This window comes from Ranitomeya imitator, chromosome 4, assembly GCF_032444005.1.
Source record: "Ranitomeya imitator isolate aRanImi1 chromosome 4, aRanImi1.pri, whole genome shotgun sequence".
NCBI classification, from domain to species: domain Eukaryota; kingdom Metazoa; phylum Chordata; class Amphibia; order Anura; family Dendrobatidae; genus Ranitomeya; species Ranitomeya imitator.
This window is the reverse complement of record NC_091285.1, coordinates 434132001-434154898: the sequence shown is the minus strand read 5'-3', so window position 1 is coordinate 434154898 and position 22898 is coordinate 434132001. Positions and strand designations below refer to the sequence as shown.

The 22898-nt window shown below is 40.2% G+C and overlaps 1 protein-coding gene across 1 annotated transcript in view; it reads right to left on the bottom strand.

The window, feature by feature from the left end:
- The window catches only part of DAPK2 (death associated protein kinase 2), a 75968-nt gene that overhangs the window by 30708 nt on the left and 22362 nt on the right, over window positions 1-22898 (bottom strand). Inside the window, exon 3 of the mRNA XM_069765570.1 lies at window positions 2052-2273. Within this exon, the coding sequence (XP_069621671.1) occupies window positions 2052-2273 (222 nt within the window). The remainder of the gene's footprint in view (window positions 1-2051; window positions 2274-22898) is intronic.

Below are 22898 nucleotides of genomic sequence, written 5' to 3'. Positions count from 1 at the left end.
GGGAAAGCACATAGCGAATCAGAAGAACTATAATACATTTCTGATTGGAGGCATTTACTAATATTATTATTACACCTACTACACATTGGGATAGAATGTTGGATATGGAACGACCCGTTTAAGTGTTTTGTGAAATAGACAAGTCAGGAGAACAACAGGTCTTCTTTAAAGAAAATTGCAGAGGAAGTAAAAGCCATGCAATATCCTCCTTCTGAACCACAAACTAGAGATAGAACGTCTTTCAATATCAATCCACATTACACAGGACACAGTGAGATGGGCTCATCTACGGCTACAGAAGCAATGTGCTCATCCATGACTCTTCGCTGAGCTGGAACGTATAGCAGCTAGCTTCCTGAAGCAATCCCTTTTTGCTCATCACTGATTAGGATCATCTTCACAGACTGACTAATTAAAAAATAACTTTTACTTGTTATTGAATCAGCTATACAGAGGTATGTTCTCATGGAGGTTTTCTAAAAATGGAAAAATCTGAAGTCTGATTAGACAGACCCTCAAGTTTCTGTCGCTGAGTTGCAGAATTACTGTGGGATGATAAAGATTCACCACATTGAAAGTATGAATTTATTTGTATGGAACCAGCTTTAATAAATGACATGTCACTTATTAAAGAAGTTTTCAAATCCGCAGCTAACAAACAGCAATGCTGATTTCCAATCAAACACAATATTAGGTGGTCAGTGGGGTTTTTATGTGTATTTTTGCATAGTATACATGTCAAAATCTGTATGGAAAAACCTCACTGTGAAAATATCCTAAAACTACAAAGAAATCTCCAAGCACCTCAGAGTGGGCAGTGCAGAGTGGGCAGTGCAGAGTGGGCAGTGCAGAGCGGGCAGCTCTAATGCCGCCAGCTCTGTATTGTGGGTGGATCAGTCATACTTGGCCCCTTGTTTGTGGCAGAAGGTGATTGTATCTTGTTGTCCATATGAGGTTTATTTATTATTATGCATTGCTTATATGGCGCCATCATATTCTGTAGCGATTTACAGACATTATCATTACTGTCCCCATTGTGGCTCACAATCTACAATCCCTATCTTTATGTCTTTGGAGTGTGGGAGAGAACCAGACAACTCAGCGGAAACCCACGCAAACACGGGGAGAACATACAAACTCCTTGCAGTTGTTGTCCTTGGTGGAAATTGAACCCCATACCCTAGATCTGCAAAGCAACAGTGCTAGCCATTTAGTCACCATGCTTTGAGTGGATTTTGAGGAGATGGGCCAGCGGTTGGTCACCATATCACCAGGCCACACACCACACACCTTAATACCAATATTTGAACTTATGACAAAGAGAAAAATCCTCTGTAGGAAATGTGATGGAATAGGGAGATAAGAGGGACAGGCTGCTGCATAGGGCCACCTTTCCTAAGGGCTCCATCTAGCAATGCACAGTAAGGTACAAGTCACATCAAAATACTGTGGTTTTGCACATCACTTGACGGATATGAATTTCACGGGTCATCTCCTATTTATATCAGTTCCTGTTTAAAACTGAATGAGAAGCTAGATGACTTTTTAATAATTTATGTATATTTTAATCAATAAATAAAAGATATGAGCTACTTCTATATGCTAATTGGCCAGATTAAGTAGTTTTGTGCAAATACATAAAATATAATAATAGCATAAGCTTAATAGAACACCTCCCCCACTGGTCACCAGACCCCTTTACAAAAATTACAATGTGGAAGACTTCACAATTTAGGATGAGAAGGAAGTTGAAGGAAGGAAGAGATGCATCATTTCCTCCTGGAATACCAGTTGTTCAGATTTTCCTGTGTCTACATTTGATGCTTCCGTCATTTGAGCATTAATATTCCTTATGTTGATGTTTTCCTACAGTTTTTTCTTAACATACTACAATAAGTGTAGTTGGCGACATCAACTGTTTTGTATATTAACATCATTAACTCTGCACAACCTGATGTGTTACCAGTCCCATTATCATTAAGGACCATAACATGTATTATTAATGACATCAATTCACTGGTTTCCTCTGATTATTAGTGTTAGGGACTCACAGCTCCAGGATGAGGACCACGTCCGTCTTGTTCTCATAGACATCGTGCAGAGTGATGATGTTGGGATGCTGAATATCTCGTAGGATGTCCACCTCACGTTCTATCTCCTCCCGTGTCACTCCCCTACGACTGGCACGACTTTGTCTTTTCTTGATAAATTTGGCAGCGTAATCTATCCCAGTCTTCTTCTCTTTGCACCTTTTTACAATGGCAAACTGTCCACTGAAGAACAAAAAATGGGTTTTTCATTATAGAAATCTATAAATAATGAAAAATCATAAAGAAAATATCTGCATCCTCAGGCATACAAAACTATGTTGACAATTGAAGGAAGAGAAAACCATGGTTCTAACATGCCACTCAGCTTCTCCTTTTTAGGCTGGGTAGGATATATTGGAGCCATATTTATTAATAGCTTTGTGTAGTCAGACACGATAAATCCACTCTAGACAGATGGGAATTGTGGTGAATTTAACAGCATGGTACATGTAGTATAGTAAATTTGCTATTTAGGTAGATATGGTACTTTTCGCTATGTGACTCCATAACTGGCTTTCATAACACAAATATTTGGTCCCTCCCCATACAACACGCTGCTAACACATTTTTCTACTTTTTATCACAGCACGAAACAATGAAAGATAAAGTTAACAAATATAATCATAAGTCAATTAATTGGAGTGACTATTTATCAGGAAGCCTAGGTAAGTAGGAGGGGAGAGACTTCCTTAAAATATAGTCGTTGCGGCAAAAAGGCCAAAATGCGTCTTTTAAAAGTTCAACCAGGCACTGTATACAGAGACATAGCTATTAGTGATGAGCGTGCTTCGATTAGGTGTTATCTGAGTATGCTCGTGTCTTAATCAAATATTTTCAGCCTGCTCGAAAAATAAGCTCAATTTGCCGCGGCTGCACATCTCGTGGATGTTCGACAGCCGCAACACATGTTGGAACTTGCCTGTTTGTTAGGCAATCCCTGCATGTGTAACTGCTCTTGAACAGCCACAAGACATGCATGTGTGGGGTCTCGAGCACAGCATTTGAGCACGCCGAAATGCTAAATTACCACTCGAGCATGCTCAGATAACACCTTATCCAAGCACGCACGCTCATCACTAAGCTAGGCGTTTCTTCATATGGAGCAACGGTGTGGCCCTCCCCCAAATCTGCTCCACCTAAAACTAAACTTGTCAACTTGCATAAAATATAACGTAATATACAGTACATACTCCAATGATATACAAATACATAGTATTGCTATACTACACGTTTATAATATATAATACTGCTAAATGATACACATAATGCATACACATACACACCACCTTATACCGATTACACACATGCATAAACATTACAAGCACGTGTATAAACCGTACACCCATACACATCACACAGACGCATGTACACATTACATACATGTGTATATACAGTACATCCATACACATCACACACACCACACACGCATGTATACACATTACATACAGTCATGGCCAAAAGTATTAACACCCCTGTAATTCTGTCAGATAATACTCAGTTTCTTCCTGAAAATGATTGCAATCACATTTGGTATTATCTTCATTTAATTTGTCTTAAATGAAAAAAACACAAAAAGAATTGTCCTAAAGCCAAACTGGATATAATTCCACACCAAACATAAAAAGGGGGTGGACAAAAGTATTGGCACCATTCAAAAAATCATGTGATGCTTCTCTAATTTGTGTAATTAACAGCACCTGTAACTTACCTGTGGCACCTAACAGGTGTTGGCAATAACTAAATCACACTTGCAGCCAGTTGACATGGATTAAAGTTGACCCAACCTCTGTCCTGTGTCCTTGTGTGTACCACATTGAGCATGGAGAAAATAAAGAAGACCAAAGAAATGTCTGAGGACTTGAGAAACCAAATTGTGAGGAAGCATGAGCAATCTCAAGGCTACAAGTCCATCTCCAAAGACCTGAATGTTCCTGTGTCTACTGTGCGTAGTGTCATCAAGAAGTTTAAAGCCCATGGCACTGTGGCTAACCTACCTAGATGTGGACGGAAAACAAAAATTGACAAGAGATTTCAACGCAAGATTGTGCGGATGTTGGATAAAGAACCTCGACTAACATCCAAACAAGTTCAAGCTGCCCTGCAGTCCGAGGGTACCACAGTGTCAACCCGTACTATCCGTCGGCGTCTGAATGAAAAGGGACTGTATGGTAGGAGACCCAGGAAGACCCCACTTCTTACCCCAAGACATAAAAAAGCCAGGCTGGAGTTTGCCAAAACTTACCTGAAAAAGCCTAAAACGTTTTGGAAGAATGTTCTCTGGTCAGATGAGACAAAAGTAGAGCTTTTTGGGCAAAGGCATCAACATAGAGTTTACAGGAGAAAAAAAGAGGCATTCAAAGAAAAGAACACGGTCCCTACAGTCAAACATGGCGGAGGTTCCCTGATGTTTTGGGGTTGCTGTGCTGCCTCTGGCTCTGGACTGCTTGACCGTGTGCATGGCATTATGAAGTCTGAAGACTACCAACAAATTTTGCAGCATAATGTAGGGCCCAGTGTGAGAAAGCTGGGTCTCCCTCAGAGGTCTTGGGTCTTCCAGCAGGACAATGACCCAAAACACACTTCAAAAAGCACTAGAAAATGGTTTGAGAGAAAGCACTGGAAACTTCTAAGGTGGCCAGCAATGAGTCCAGACCTGAATCCCATAGAACACCTGTGGAGAGATCTAAAAATGGCAGTTTGGAGAAGGCACCCTTCAAATATCAGGGACCTGGAGCAGTTTGCCAAAGAAGAATGGTCTAAAATTCCAGCAGAGCATTGTAAGAAACTCATTGATGGTTACCGGAAGCGGTTGGTCGCAGTTATTTTGGCTAAAGGTTGTGCAACCAAGTATTAGGCTGAGGGTGCCAATACTTTTGTCTGGCCCATTTTTGGAGTTTTGTGTGAAATGATCAATGTTTTGCTTTTTGCTTCATTCTCTTTTGTGTTTTTTCATTTAAGACAAATTAAATGAATATAATAATACCAAAGAATTTGTGATTGCAATCATTTTCAGGAAGAAACTGAGTATTATCTGAAAGAATTGCAGGGGTGTCAATACTTTTGGCCATGACTGTACATGTGTATATACAGTACACCCATACGCATCACACACACCACACACGCATGTATACACATTACATACATGTGTATATACAGTACACCCATACACATCACACACACACACACGTATGTATACACAAGACATACATGTGTAAATACAGTACACCCATACACATCACACACGCGCATGTACACATTACATACATGTGTATATTCAGTACACCCATACACATAACACACTACACACGCATGTATACATTACATACATGTGTATATACAGTACACCCATTAACATCACACACCACACACACATGTATACACATTACATATATGTGTATATACAGTACACCCATACACATCACACACACCACACATCATGTATACACATTACATACATGTGTATATACAGTACACCCATACACATCACACACACCACACACGCATGTATACACATTACATACATGTGTATATACAGTACACCCATACACAGCACACACACCACACACACATGTATACACATTACATACATGTGTATATACAGTACACCCATACACATCACACACACCACACACCATGTATACACATTACAAACATGTGTATACAGTACAGTACACCCATACACATCACACACCACACACGCATGTACACATTACATTCATGTGTATATGCAGTACACCTATACACATCACACACACCACACACACGCATGTACACATTACATACATGTGTATAAACAGTACACCCATACACAGCACACACATACCACACACACGCATGTATACACATTACATAGATGTGTATATACAGTACACCCATACACATCACACACACCACACACCATGTATACACATTACAAACATGTGTATATATAGTACACTCATACACATCACACACGCATTTACACATTACATACATGTGTATATACAGTGAGTACACCCATACACATCACACATCACACACCATGTATACACATTACAAACATGTGTATATACAGTACACCCATGCACATCACACACACACCACACACCATGTATACACATTACAAACATGTGTATATATAGTACACTCATACACATCACACATGCATGTACACATTACATACATGTGTATATTCAGTACACCCATACACATAACACACTACACACGCATGTACACATTACATACATGTGTATATACAGTACACCCATACACATCACACACACACCACACACACATGCATACACATTACATACATGTGTATATACAGTACACCCATTAACATCACACACACCACACATGTATGTATACACATTACATACATGTGTATATACAGTACACCCATACACATCACACACGCATGTATACACATTACATATATGTGTATATACAGTACACCCATACACATCACACACACCACACACGCATGTATACACATTACATACATGTGTATGTACAGTACACCCATACACAGCACACACACCACACACCATGTATACACATTACAAACATGTGTATACAGTACAGTACACCCATACACATCACACACCACACACACATGTACACATTACATACATGTGTATATGCAGTACACCTATACACATCACACACACCCCACACACGCATGTACACATTACATACATGTGTATATACAGTGCACCCATACACAGCACACACACCACACACCATGTATACACATTACAAACATGTGTATATATAGTACACCCACACACATCACACACGCATTTACACATTACATACATGTGTATATACAGTGAGTACACCCATACACATCACACACCATGTATACACATTACAAACATGTGTATATACAGTACACCCATACACATCACACACCATGTATACACATTACAAACATGTGTATATATAGTACACTCATACACATCACACACGCATGTACACATTACATACATGTGTATATACAGTACACCCATACACATCACACACACCACACACACATGCATACACATTACATACATGTGTATATACAGTACACCCATTAACATCACACACACCACACATGTATGTATACACATTACATACATGTGTATATACAGTACACCCATACACAGCACACACCACACACCATGTATACACATTACAAACATGTGTATACAGTACAGTACACCCATACACATCACACACCACACACGCATGTACACATTACATACATGTGTATATGCAGTACACCTATACACATCACACACACCACACACACGCATGTACACATTACATACATGTGTATATACAGTACACCCATACACAGCACACACACACCACACACACGCATGTATACACATTACATACATGTGTATATACAGTACACCCATACACAGCACACACACCACACACCATGTATACACATTACAAACATGTGTATATATAGTACACCCACACACATCACACACGCATTTACACATTACATACATGTGTATATACAGTGAGTACACCCATACACATCACACACCATGTATACACATTACAAACATGTGTATATACAGTACACCCATACACATCACACACCATGTATACACATTACAAACATGTGTATATATAGTACACTCATACACATCACACACGCATGTACACATTACATACATGTGTATATACAGTACACCCATACACATCACACACACCACACACACATGCATACACATTACATACATGTGTATATACAGTACACCCATTAACATCACACACACCACACATGTATGTATACACATTACATACATGTGTATATACAGTACACCCATACACAGCACACACACCACACACCATGTATACACATTACAAACATGTGTATACAGTACAGTACACCCATACACATCACACACCACACACGCATGTACACATTACATACATGTGTATATGCAGTACACCTATACACATCACACACCACACACACGCATGTACACATTACATACATGTGTATATACAGTACACCCATACACAGCACACACACACCACACACACGCATGTATACACATTACATACATGTGTATATACAGTACACCCATACACATCACACACACCACACACCATGTATACACATTACAAACATGTGTATATATAGTACACTCATACACATCACACACGCATTTACACATTACATACATGTGTATATACAGTGAGTACACCCATACACATCACACACCACACACCATGTATACACATTACAAACATGTGTATATACAGTACACCCATACACATCACACACACCACACACCATGTATACACATTACAAACATGTGTATATATAGTACACTCATACACATCACACACGCATGTACACATTACATACATGTGTATATACAGTACACCCATACACATCACACACACCACACACGCATGCATACACATTACATACACGTGTATATACAGTACACCCATACACATCACACACACCACACACCATGTATACACATTACAAACATGTGTATATATAGTACACTCATACACATCACACACGCATGTACACATTACATACATGTGTATATACAGTACACCCATACACATCACACACACCACAGACACGCATGTATACACATTGCATACATGTGTATATACAGTACACCCATACACATCACACACCACACACGCATGTATACACATTACATACATGTGTATATATAGTACACCATACACATCACACACATCACACACCACACACGAATGAATACACATTACATATGTGTATATACAGTACACCCATGCACATCATACACACCACACACACACACGAATGTATACACATTACATACATGTGTAACATGTATGTAATTATGTGTATATACAGTACACCCCTACACATCACACACACCACACTTGCATGTATACACATTACATACATGTGTATATACAGTACACCCATACACATCACACACACCATGTATACACATTACAAACATGTGTATATACAGTACACACATACACATCACACAGTACACATGCATATATACACATTACAAACATATATATATATATATATACATCACACACAGATACAGTGGGGCAAAAAAGTATTTAGTCAGTCAGCAATAGTGCAAGTTCCACCACTTAAAAAGATGCGAGGCGTCTGTAATTTACATCATAGGTAGACCTCAACTATGGGAGACAAACTGAGAAAAAAAAATCCAGAAAATCACATTGTCTGTTTTTTTAACAATTTATTTGCATATTATGGTGGAAAATAAGTATTTGGTCAGAAACAAACAATCAAGATTTCTGGCTCTCACAGACCTGTAACTTCTTCTTTAAGAGTCTCCTCTTTCCTCCACTCATTACCTGTAGTAATGGCACCTGTTTAAACTTGGTATCAGTATAAAAAGACACCTGTGCACACCCTCAAACAGTCTGACTCCAAACTCCACTATGGTGAAGACCAAAGAGCTGTCAAAGGACACCAGAAACAAAATTGTAGCCCTGCACCAGGCTGGGAAGACTGAATCTGCAATAGCCAACCAGCTTGGAGTGAAGAAATCAACAGTGGGAGCAATAATTAGAAAATGGAAGACATACAAGACCACTGATAATCTCCCTCGATCTGGGGCTCCAAGCAAAATCCCACCCCGTTGGGTCAGAATGATCACAAGAACGGTGAGCAAAAATCCCAGAACCACGCGGGGGGACCTAGTGAATGAACTGCAGAGAGCTGGGACCAATGTAACAAGGCCTACCATAAGTAACACACTACACCACCATGGACTCAGATCCTGCAGTGCCAGACGTGTCCCACTGCTTAAGCCAGTACATGTCCGGGCCCGTCTGTACACCCATACACATCACACACACCACACACGCATGCATACACATTACATACACGTGTATATACAGTACACCCATACACATCACACACACCACACACCATGTATACACATTACAAACATGTGTATATATAGTACACTCATACACATCACACACGCATGTACACAGAATGATCACAAGAACGGTGAGCAAAAATCCCAGAACCACGCGGGGGGACCTAGTGAATGAACTGCAGAGAGCTGGGACCAATGTAACAAGGCCTACCATAAGTAACACACTACGCCACCATGGACTCAGATCCTGCAGTGCCAGACGTGTCCCACTGCTTAAGCCAGTACATGTCCGGGCCCGTCTGTACACCCATACACATCACACACACCACACACGCATGCATACACATTACATACACGTGTATATACAGTACACCCATACACATCACACACACCACTGAAGTTTGCTAGAGAGCATTTGGATGATCCAGAGGAGTTTTGGGAGAATGTCCTATGGTCTGATGAAACCAAACTGGAACTGTTTGGTAGAAACACAACTTGTCGTGTTTGGAGGAAAAAGAATACTGAGTTGCATCCATCAAACACCATACCTACTGTAAAGCATGGTGGTGGAAACATCATGCTTTGGGGCTGTTTCTCTGCAAAGGGGCCAGGACGACTGATCCGGGTACATGAAAGAATGAATGGGGCCATGTATCGTGAGATTTTGAGTGCAAACCTCCTTCTATCAGCAAGGGCATTGAAGATGAAACGTGGCTGGGTCTTTCAACATGACAATGATCCAAAGCACACCGCCAGGGCAACGAAGGAGTGGCTTCGTAAGAAGCATTTCAAGGTCCTGGAGTGGCCTAGCTAGTCTCCAGATCTCAACCCTATAGAAAACCTTTGGAGGGAGTTGAAAGTCCGTGTTGCCAAGCGAAAAGCCAAAAACATCACTGCTCTAGAGGAGATCTGCATGGAGGAATGGGCCAACATACCAACAACAGTGTGTGGCAACCTTGTGAAGACTTACAGAAAACGTTTGACCTCTGTCATTGCCAACAAAGGATATATTACAAAGTATTGAGATGAAATTTTGTTTCTGACCAAATACTTATTTTCCACCATAATATGCAAATAAAATGTTAAAAAAACAGACAATGATTTTCTGGATTTTTTTTTCTCAGTTTGCCTCCCATAGTTGAGGTCTACCTATGATGTAAATTACAGACGCCTCTCATCTTTTTAAGTGGTGGAACTTGCACTATTGCTGACTGACTAAATACTTTTTTGCCCCACTGTATATACAAATTATATATATATACATAGTACACACATGTATATAAACATATATTACACACACATTCCTCTTTGAATAATACATATCAACACATTGTTTTCTATTAGTCTGGTTATCACTTGATGTTTTTAGTTTTGTCCCCAGTTCTTTGGAAACTGTAAAGAGCGTTGAGAATAAAAGTACTGAGATATCAACAGACAAACTATTCCCTCTGGCACAAACTATCATCTCACATACCAAGTCAGTAAAATTCTTGTTGCACTTTCTAGTACTCATCTGAGCCACTTGCCATGCCTGTATGATTTCATGCAGGGAGTTATTGCCAGGTGGCTGTTCAGATATCATTCAGCATTATCTGATCATATGAGTGTGTCCATGCTCCTGAACTGCAATGGGACAAGGCAAAAGCCGTTTTTTTTTTTTTTATGACTTCCATAAAGTGACATTATGTGCTGTCCCGGACTCCGATAACACATTATTCACCCAAGAATTTATCAGTACTGTCTGCACAACATGTCAGGTGCGTCATCATACGGTAAACAGGAGTTTGCCACCCAGGTCACCTCTCACCTCATGAAGCACCCACTGCTGGTTCACTCTTTGGTGTTTAGCAATAAAGTGTCCTATCATAGTGTTCACAGTGAAATTGGCAGCAGTAACGTAAAGATTTACTTTTACTGCAAGTCCAAGTCCACACCCCGAGTACAAGCTTGATGAAATGTTTTTAAAGGACTTCATTCATTATCAAATAACCATACATTGATGCTCCATGTGTTAAAGGGAATCAGTCACCGGTTGTCGAGTAGACACATGGTAATCAAGGGGCTTGGAAAACATTACTCTAATGTTCATGGCCACCGCAGAAATATTTTTCTACAGAGAAGAAACAGAACAAACAAGTAAATATTAACGACAAAATTAGGTAACATTTTTATTGCAATAAAAGATCAAAAAGTTGTTGTGTAACATTTTATATGGATATCTAATGTGCATGACAGTGTCCCGACTCTCCTCCAATGGCAGATGTAAGGGGGTGACAGATCCGGCATGTTGGTTTTAAACATTACCGATCCTTTGTATTCAAGGGAACTAAAGTTTTTTGGAAGTGGTTTATTCTCCCTCCTCATTAACAGGTCTGGCAAAGTGTGCATGTGTGCGAGAAAGGCTGTAGGCCAAATGAGTATACACTCGATAGGTGTACAGTTACCTCTAATGTAAAAGTTCAGGTGAAGGCAGGTAACACAGTTGCAGAATTATTAAGACAGAACTTTTTAGGAACCCCGCTGAGAAATAGAAACATTTGGGCCCTGATTCATCATTTGCAGGGTTTTATTTGAAGTCACTTTCCTTTTATGTCTTGGGGCATTAGTAGCCACTTTTAGGGCCAAAATGGTACACAGCATTCATGAAGTTATGGCGCAAAGACAAAAGTGGGCTTTCTTAATATTCTGAACTGTTTTTGTGACTGTGTTGCTCTTTGGCACCAAAAGTAGTAAAAAAATTGAGCCAAAATTTTTGAGTACTCAAAAATACACCAAGGAGGGGAACTGGAGTAAAGATTTAAAAAGTCACAATTGATGAATCAGGCATAAACTTCTAGAATTGCTTGACTTCTCCCACAAAGAGAAAAAAACAAACAAACAGGTGAGCATATTTAACATAGAAAAGGTGCGAATAGAATAAGGTGCAAACATAAAGAAGGTGCAAACACATAAAACTAGGCAAAAAATAAGTGCAAGACAATGATGAATTAAAGCCTTAAATGTTGTCATGTATAACAACTAAGTTCCAGTTTTACTAATTTATAAAAATTCATTTATTACAAAATATACAGGATTTGAAAATAATCAGACAAATTTTTTAGCAATTTCTTATTATCTTTTTAGAGCCACCATATGTTTGTATACAGTTAAATTAATTATTAAACCTATAATAAGTCTCCAAAGTAAAATATAATATATTCCACTAGGAAATTAACTAAATATAAAAATCCAAAGGTGTTTGTTGTGAATTCTGTGGCTGAATTCACTCCTGTGGTCACAAGTGGTATTGCAGCCTCTGGGCTTCCTCCCTCAGGTGTTTTGGTGAGCTCGTTGGCTGCCTTGCTATTTAACTCCACCTGAGTCTGTCTTCCTTGCTCCTTGTCAATGTTCCAGTGTTGGATCTGAGCTACTGCATCTTTCCTGTGGCCTGCTGCTCTGCTAGATAAGTGTTACTTTGTTTTTGTTTCCGTTTTTTCTGTCCAGCTGTGCTATTCTCTTTTGCTGGAAGCTCTGAGACGCAAAGGGTGCACCGCCGTGCCGTTAGTTTGGCACGGTGGGTCTTTTTGCCCCCCTTTGCGTGGTTCTGCTTTAGGGTTTTTTGTAGGCTGCATAGTTCTCTTTGCTATCCTCGCTCTGTCTAGAATATCGGGCCTCACTTTGCTGAATCTATTTCATTCCTACGTTTTGTCTTTTCATCTTGCTAACAGTCATTATATGTGGGGGGCTGCCTATTCCTTTGGGGTATTTCTCTGAGGCAAGTCAGGCTTGTATTTCTATCTTCAGGCTAGTCAGCTCCTCAGGCAGTGCCGAGTTGCATAGGTAGTGTTAGGTGCAATCCACTGCTGCTTTTAGTTGTGTGAGGATAGGTTCAGGTATTGCAGTCTGCAGAGATTCCACGTCTCGGAGCTTGTTCTATTGTTTTTGGGTTATTGCCATATCACTGTATGTGCGCTGATTACTGCACACTGTGTTGCCTGATAGCACAGCATAACAGGTGTTCTTTTCAAAGGTGCACAAAACTGTGGTCGACCGCACTTATGTGCACACTTAAAAAGACAGACACCGCGGGTCATAGGCTAGACAGCATCCAAAGTGTCCCCATCTGCCTTATTACAGGGAATCTTCCATTGGGGTTCCATCTGAATGTAAGCGCTCAGTGTTGAGCGCAGGATAAATGTTCGGCGAGCATTACTGCGATCTTTGGGAGGTAGAAATAACAAATCAACAGCAGGTGAAGAATTGGTTTTATTTATTTTTTACGCCATTCCTCATGCAGCGTAAGTGATTAGACAACTTTGTTCTTTTGGCCGGTGTGATTACAACGATACCAGATTTATATATTTTTTTGAATGTTTGGCTGCAGTCACACACTAAAAGATGCTTTTCTTGCAAAAACAAGTTTTGGCATCTCCATATTTTGAGAGGTATAATTTTTCTACATTAAGGCTATGTGCACACGTTGCGGATTAGGCTTAGGAATTTCTGGTGCGGATTCTGCCTCTCCTGGCAGAAAACACACCTGCGGATTTGTTGCGTTTTTTGCAGTTCCGCAGCGTTTTTTGTGCATTTTTGCTGCGGTTTTCTTGCGGATTTGCTGCATTTTTTACCCCTGCGGTTTTTTATAATGGAATGGGTACAAAAATGCTGCAGATTCACAAAAAAGAAGTGACATGCTACTTCTTTAAACCGCAGCGTTTCCGCAGCGGATTTTCCACAAAGTGTGCACAGCATTTTTTTTTTCTCCTCATTGATTTACATTGTACTGTAAATCAATTGCAGGTCTGCAGCGTTTCTGCACCTCAAAAAACACTGCGGATCCGCAGAGAATCCGCAACGTGTGCACATAGCCTTATGCTGAAAGAGTCATGTGAGAGCTTTTTTTTTTACAGAACGCGTTGGCGTTTTTATTGGTATAATTTTCGGGAAAATAAGATATTTCGATCGCTTTCTATTTCGATTTTTAGGAGACAGAATGAACAAAAACCAGCAATTCAGACTTTCTTTTTTTGTTGTTGTGCTGATCACCATGTTGTAAAGATGAAAAGGCAGCTTTATCCTTCAAGTTAGTACAATTACAGCAATACTAGGTTTATAGTATTTTTCAGGTATTGGCACTTTTACATAGTAAAAACTATTTTGTAGAACAAATACCTGTTTTTCATTGCTTTATTCTGAGAGATATAGCGGTTTTATTTCTCTGCTGATTGAGCAGTATGGCAGTAGGGCGTGTCGTTCTGGACGCGGTGATATCAAATATGTGTACTTTGTTTATTTTTGTTTTTACATACCGTAAATATACCTATTTATTGGTATAATATTTTTTTCCATTTTTATTTCGTGATTTTTTTTAGATTTTTACAATTTTATGTAATTTTTTTTTAACTTCTTTACTTACGGTAGTCCCTCTATAAGGCCAGGGTCATGCTTAAAGTGCAATGCGAGAAACTCGCATGAGTCTCTCGCATCAATACCCGGCACTGCCGCTGGCACTCAGGACCAGAGTGTGTTGCTGCATGTATTTCTATGCAGCTGAATGCTCCGCTCCCGAGTGCCGGCAGTACTGGGTATTGATGCGAGAGACTCATGTGAGTTTCTCACATTGCACTCGCAAGTGTGAATCCCGCCTAAGACTTTAACTTTTATTACTCATAATTGCTGGTATAGTGCATTGCAAAGTTTTTTTACCTGTCAATGCTGCACTGACAGAAGACTCTGAGACCATGTTTTTGGCATGGTCTAAATGGCCTCCCATAGCTTGCATACCCGGAGGGTGTCATGACTACCTCGGGTTACCATGACAATGATCGGGCCCTCTCGATGATATCATATAGGCGCCGATAGGGCAGTAGAGGAAACCCCTTTCCCTCTCCTAGCCACCTAAATGTTGTGATGAATTGTGGCGTTTAGGGGGTTAAATAACCAGGGCTGTGCGGGCGCCGCTCCTGTGACGGCTGTGGCTTGGCTATCAAGTAAGCCGAGCTCCCAGCAGCAAACATGTAGGCATCACTCCTGTGCTCGCACGATCACCATTACGAACCTGTATGCCAAAGGTCGGCAACCCCCCTACCCGACCATGACATATAGGTACATCAAAGGTCATAAAAGGGCTAAAATAATTAGAAAACCATGTATCATTTCCTTTACACTTAACAAATACTTGCTACTTTGTGTTGATATATCACATAAAATCCCAATAAAATACACTAAAAGGGGAATTCCCATCTCCAAGATCCTATCCCAATATGTACTAGGTGTAATAATAATATACAGCTCTGGCAAAAATTAAGAGACCACTGCAAAATGTTCAGTTTGTCTGATTTTTCTCTTTATAGGTATATTTTTTGAGTAAAATGTAAATTGTTCATTTATTCTATAAACTACTGACAACATGTCTCCAAATTTCCAAGCAATACATTTTGTATTTTTTTTTCTGAAAAGGAGAAATGGCCAAAATAAAAAAAAAACCCCAGTGCTTTCAGACCTCAAATAATGCAAAGAAAACAAGTTCATAATCATTTAGAAACAACAATACTAATGTTTTAACTCAGGATGAGATCAGAAATCAATATTTTGTGGAATAACCATGATTTATAATCACAGCTTTCATGCGTCTTGGCATGCTTTCCACCAGTCTTTCACACTGCTTCTGGCGCAAAAATGTAAGCAGTTCTTCTTTGTTTGATGGCTTGTGACTATCCATCATCCTCTTGATTACATTCCAGAGGTTTTCACTGGGGTTCAGGTCTGGAGATTGGGCTGCCCATGACAGGGATTTGATGTGGTGGTCTCTTAATTTTTGCCAGAGCTATATATCAAATACCTCCAATTAGAAATGTAGTATAGTTCTTCTGATTCACTTATCTCGTGTACAGGGCATTGCAGTATCTTAGCTCTCCGTGGTTATGACCTGTGCTGGTAGCATAAAACAATGTGAAGAGAGTTGGGTAAAGGGCGCACTGGCACCTCAGTCATATTCCCTGATCCTTTTTATCACTTGTACATTCCTCTTCACTTTCTGGCATTCTATATTAAATCTTTTTACACTGCATGATGAAATAACTTCAGCACAAATCCACCAGACACAGACAATTACTGCGCAGATTACGCAACTGACCTACTTTGTTCTATGTTTTATTTATTACAGACTCTTCACAGACCTCTGTTTCCAAAAATCTGTAAAGGGACATGAAAGCCGCCATTACTTCCATTACTTAAAACCTTACATTTACTCCATGCCAAGGTCACTGGCAGATATTTGTATCTAAAATGCAGCAATCCTGTGGGGATTCCCATAAAAGGATTCTACCTGATCAAGAAGAAAGTGAATGAAGCTTCTGCTTGGGAGCAACACAGAGAAACATATGGAAACTCACTCTAGAGATTAATGGTGGACTCTGTACTTGAACAACACCCACCCATAATGATAAGATAAAGAGGCCAATAGTTTATAGGATGGAGGTATTATTTTTTTTCAATAACAAAATTATTTGCTTACAGTTAGATGTAGTTGTGTTTAATGGGATCTGTCCTTAGTGAAGCAGGGAGTAGACGTAATGTCTTGTCATATGATGACCAGAAGACACTAAGCAAGTGAGGAGACTTCCATACAATATTGCTGTTTGTATCTACACATCTGTCATAATCACACAAAATTCCAATTTTACCACTTACCGTATCTTATTTTCACTGGACAACCCTTTTATCCCCTATCTGTGATACTGATTTATGGGGGGCCAACCACTGGGACCTGCACAAATCAGTAGAACAGGAAATTTGTACGCCTTACGGGGCACTTTTATCCCCATTACAAAATAGAGGAGTAGATTGAATGTCCGAACGCGCTGCCGGAAAAAAGTTGATCGCAGCGCTCGACAGCGCCATAGGAGATGAATGGAGCGGCAGTCAATTTTAAAACTAAGTACATCATGCCTAAGAAGTATATTTCATATTATGAAATTGGTGATAGATCTGCCTTAAAAAGGACCTTTCACCAGTTAAACTGGGCACATTATAATAAAGTGGCTACAGAGCTCAATAAAACATACAGTAAATTTAGATTCTAATTTTCGATAAAAGCAAGAGGACACAAGCAGAGTCCCCATTGAGGACGTTTACTTTTCCCTTACATGATGATGCAGGTTGCATCATGCAACAAAAAAAATAACACCGTCTCCCCCACTCCTCAGAGAATGTCAGACCCGACTTTCTCTGTGTGAGACATGTAATGACACACAATCATGCTCGCTTCATTAATCTCACTGCTAGCACCTGCTGTGATTATAAGCAAAAGGGGGACATAAAGCAGATCTATGTGTCATTACAAATACCTCTTATAGCTCACATATCACGGCAGTCAGCGTGGTGGGAGGGAAGTTGATTAGAGCTGACAGCCTCGTGAAATGAAAGCTGCAAATGCAGAAGTGTTTGTAATGAAACACAGCTCTGCTCTTCTCATCTCTCCCACTTGTAATCAATGACATGTCTCACAGTAGAAATTTTGTTCTGACCATCTCTGAAAGGGTGTTTTTTTTTTCACTACATGATTCCTCGCGCTTATATTTAGTGAATGTCATGCTGAAGAAAATATAAACACCTCCAGTGAAGAATCTGTGGTCTAAGTTGGAACTCATGCTGAAGAAAATATAAACACCTCCAGTGAAGAATCTGTGGTCTAAGTTGGAACTAGAATTTAAACTTTACAAGCTAATATCTCAGCAACGGAGACGAGAAATTGAAAAGTAAAAACTAGATTTACTCAGATCTGCAGTCACTACTTTGATGCCGTCAGTTTAATATGCTAAACCTGGAGAAAGGGCCTCTTTAACCTTATAACAAATCTACTATACACGTAGACCCCGATTCATCAAATTGTTTTCACCAGATTCCTGAGGTAAAACACTTTGAAAAGTTGCAAAACGTTTACGCCACTTGAAGTTTTGCAAATTTTGGTGCTTTCACACCAGCCCTGGGCATGTTGAGGCAAAGCTTGCCCAACAAATTCTTCAAAAGTTAGACCAGTTTTCTGGCATAACTTACACAAGACATATACAGGTCCTTCTCAAAAAATTAGCATATAGTGTTAAATTTCATTATTTACCATAATGTAATGATTACAATTAAACTTTCATATATTATAGATTCATTATCCACCAACTGAAATTTGTCAGGTCTTTTATTGTTTTAATACTGATGATTTTGGCATACAACTCCTGATAACCCAAAAAACCTGTCTCAATAAATTAGCATATCAAGAAAAGGTTCTCTAAACGACCTATTACCCTAATCTTCTGAATCAACTAATTAACTCTAAACACATGCAAAAGATACCTGAGGCTTTTATAAACTCCCTGCCTGGTTCATTACTCAAAACCCCCATCATGGGTAAGACTAGCGACCTGACAGATGTCAAGAAGGCCATCATTGACACCCTCAAGCAAGAGGGTAAGACCCAGAAAGAAATTTCTCAACAAATAGGCTGTTCCCAGAGTGCTGTATCAAGGCACCTCAATTGTAAGTCTGTTGGAAGGAAACAATGTGGCAGAAAACGCTGTACAAGGAGAAGAGGAGACCGGACCCTGAGGAAGATTGTGGAGAAGGACCGATTCAAGACCTTAGGGAACCTGAGGAAGCAGTGGACTGAGTCTGGTGTGGAAACATCCAGAGCCACCGTGCACAGGCGTGTGCAGGAAATGGGCTACAGGTGCCGCATTCCCCAGGTAAAGCCACTTTTGAACCATAAACAGCGGCAGAGGCGCCTGACCTGGGCTACAGAGAAGCAGCACTGGACTGTTGCTAAGTGGTCCCAAGTACTTTTTTCTGATGAAAGCAAATTTTGCATGTCATTCGGAAATCAAGGTGCCAGAGTCTGGAGGAAGACTGGGGAGAAGGAAATGCCAAAATGCCTGAAGTCCAGTGTCAAGTACCCACAGTCAGTGATGGTGTGGGGTGCCATGTCAGCTGCTGGTGTTGGTCCACTGTGTTTCATCAAGGGCAGGGTCAATGCAGCTAGCTATCAGGATATTTTGGAGCACTTCATGCTTCCATTGGCTGAAATGCTTTATGGAGATGAAGATTTCATTTTTCAGCACGACCTGGCACCTGCTCACAGTGCCAAAACCACTGGTAAATGGTTTACTGACCATGGTATTACTGTGCTCAATTGGCCTGCCAACTCTCCTGACCTGAACCCCATAGAGAATCTGTGGGATATTGTGAAGAGAAAGTTGAGAGACGCAAGACCCAACACTCTGGATGAGCTTAAGGCCGCTATTGAAGCATCCTGGGCCTCCATAACATCTCAGCAGTGTCACAGGCTGATTGCCTCCATGCCACGCCGCATTGAAGCAGTCATTTCTGCCAAAGGATTCCCGACCAAGTATTGAGTGCATAACTGAACATTATTATTTGATGGTTTTTTTGTTTGTTATTAAAAAACACTTTTATTTGATTGGATGGGTGAAATATGCTAATTTATTGAGACAGGTTTTTTGGGTTATCAGGAGTTGTATGCCAAAATCATCAGTATTAAAACAATAAAAGACCTGACAAATTTCAGTTGGTGGATAATGAATCTATAATATATGAAAGTTTAATTGTAATCATTACATTATGGTAAATAATGAAATTTAACACTATATGCTAATTTTTTGAGAAGGACCTGTACTCCATTACCTGACTGGAGTAACATTTTTGGTTAGGTGCAAGGAAGCACATGCCACAGATAACAAGCACCTAGTTCAAAACAGGGGCTGTCTGGCCTTAGGCTACTAGTCTGCAGTCACCCTATATGACTGCAGACTTGCGAATCCTCACATTGTGTGCACCATGGCAGCTAAAATGACTCCAACCTGTCCCATGGGAACAATAGAGTTTGATGACAGTGTGCAATGTCAAGTCCCTCGTGGAATATAATGGACAAAATACAAGAACAGCACGTGAAGAAGTAAAAGAGCACCGGAGAATAAAAATTACCTACTGTGTATATGAGAAATGTAATTCTCCTGTAGATTAATAACTGGGTATTAGAAGTCTCAAAGGACTTGACAGAACTCAGAGATGACTTTGAGGAAATTCCTAATTTATTGTGTTGCCTGTATAACAACCCTTTGCTATTGGTAAACATTTTTATAAAGAGAAAGTCTGAACCGCCTTTCCTTCAAAATGAGGTCTACACAAGATGAGATGTGTACTGTGCCAGCCATAATACCGCTGTGAAGAGATAGCCAAGTGTGCTCCAGAGAGCCAGCCATGACTTTCTTCAGCCACAATGTGCACCTAAGAGCTTCCGAGAATTATCCTAGGTAAGTACACATACAGTGGGGCAAAAAAGTATTTAGTCAGTCAGCAATAGTGCAAGTTCCACCACTTAAAAAGATGAGAGGCGTCTGTAATTTACATCATAGGTAGACCTCAACTATGGGAGACAAACTGAGAAAAAAAAATCCAGAAAATCACATTGTCTGTTTTTTTAACAATTTATTTGCATATTATGGTGGAAAATAAGTATTTGGTCAGAAACAAAATTTCATCTCAATACTTTGTAATATATCCTTTGTTGGCAATGACAGAGGTCAAACGTTTTCTGTAAGTCTTCACAAGGTTGCCACACACTGTTGTTGGTATGTTGGCTCATTCCTCCATGCAGATCTCCTCTAGAGCAGTGATGTTTTCGGCTTTTCGCTTGGCAACACGGACTTTCAACTCCCTCCAAAGGTTTTCTATAGGGTTGAGATCTGGAGACTGGCTAGGCCACTCCAGGACCTTGAAATGCTTCTTACGAAGCCACTCCTTCGTTGCCCTGGCGGTGTGCTTTGGATCATTGTCATGTTGAAAGACCCAGCCACGTTTCATCTTCAATGCCCCTGCTGATGGAAGGAGGTTTGCACTCAAAATCTCACGATACATGGCCCCATTCATTCTTTCATGTACCCGGATCAGTTGTCCTGGCCCCTTTGCAGAGAAACAGCCCCAAAGCATGATGTTTCCACCACCATGCTTTACAGTAGGTATGGTGTTTGATGGATGCAACTCAGTATTCTTTTTCCTCCAAACACGACAAGTTGTGTTTCTACCAAACAGTTCCAGTTTGGTTTCATCAGACCATAGGACATTCTCCCAAAACTCCTCTGGATCATCCAAATGCTCTCTAGCAAACTTCAGACGGGCCCGGACATGTACTGGCTTAAGCAGTGGGACACGTCTGGCACTGCAGGATCTGAGTCCATGGTGGCGTAGTGTGTTACTTATGGTAGGCCTTGTTACATTGGTCCCAGCTCTCTGCAGTTCATTCACTAGGTCCCCCCGCGTGGTTCTGGGATTTTTGCTCACCGTTCTTGTGATCATTCTGACCCCACGGGGTGGGATTTTGCGTGGAGCCCCAGATCGAGGGAGATTATCAGTGGTCTTGTATGTCTTCCCTTTTCTAATTATTGCTCCCACTGTTGATTTCTTCACTCCAAGCTGGTTGGCTATTGCAGATTCAGTCTTCCCAGCCTGGTGCAGGGCTACAATTTTGTTTCTGGTGTCCTTTGACAGCTCTTTGGTCTTCACCATAGTGGAGTTTGGAGTCAGACTGTTTGAGGGTGTGCACAGGTGTCTTTTTATACTGATAAGTTTAAACAGGTGCTATTACTACAGGTAATGAGTGGAGGAAAGAGGAGACTCTTAAAGAAGAAGTTACAGGTCTGTGAGAGCCAGAAATCTTGATTGTTTGTTTCAGACCAAATACTTATTTTCCACCATAATATGCAAAAAAAATGATAAAAAAACAGACAATGTGATTTTCTGGATTTTTTTTTTCTCAGTTTGTCTCCCATAGTTGAGGTCTACCTATGATGTAAATTACAGACGCCTCTCATCTTTTTAAGTGGTGGAACTTGCACTATTGCTGACTGACTAAATACTTTTTTGCCCCACTGTAATTCTTACCTCCCCC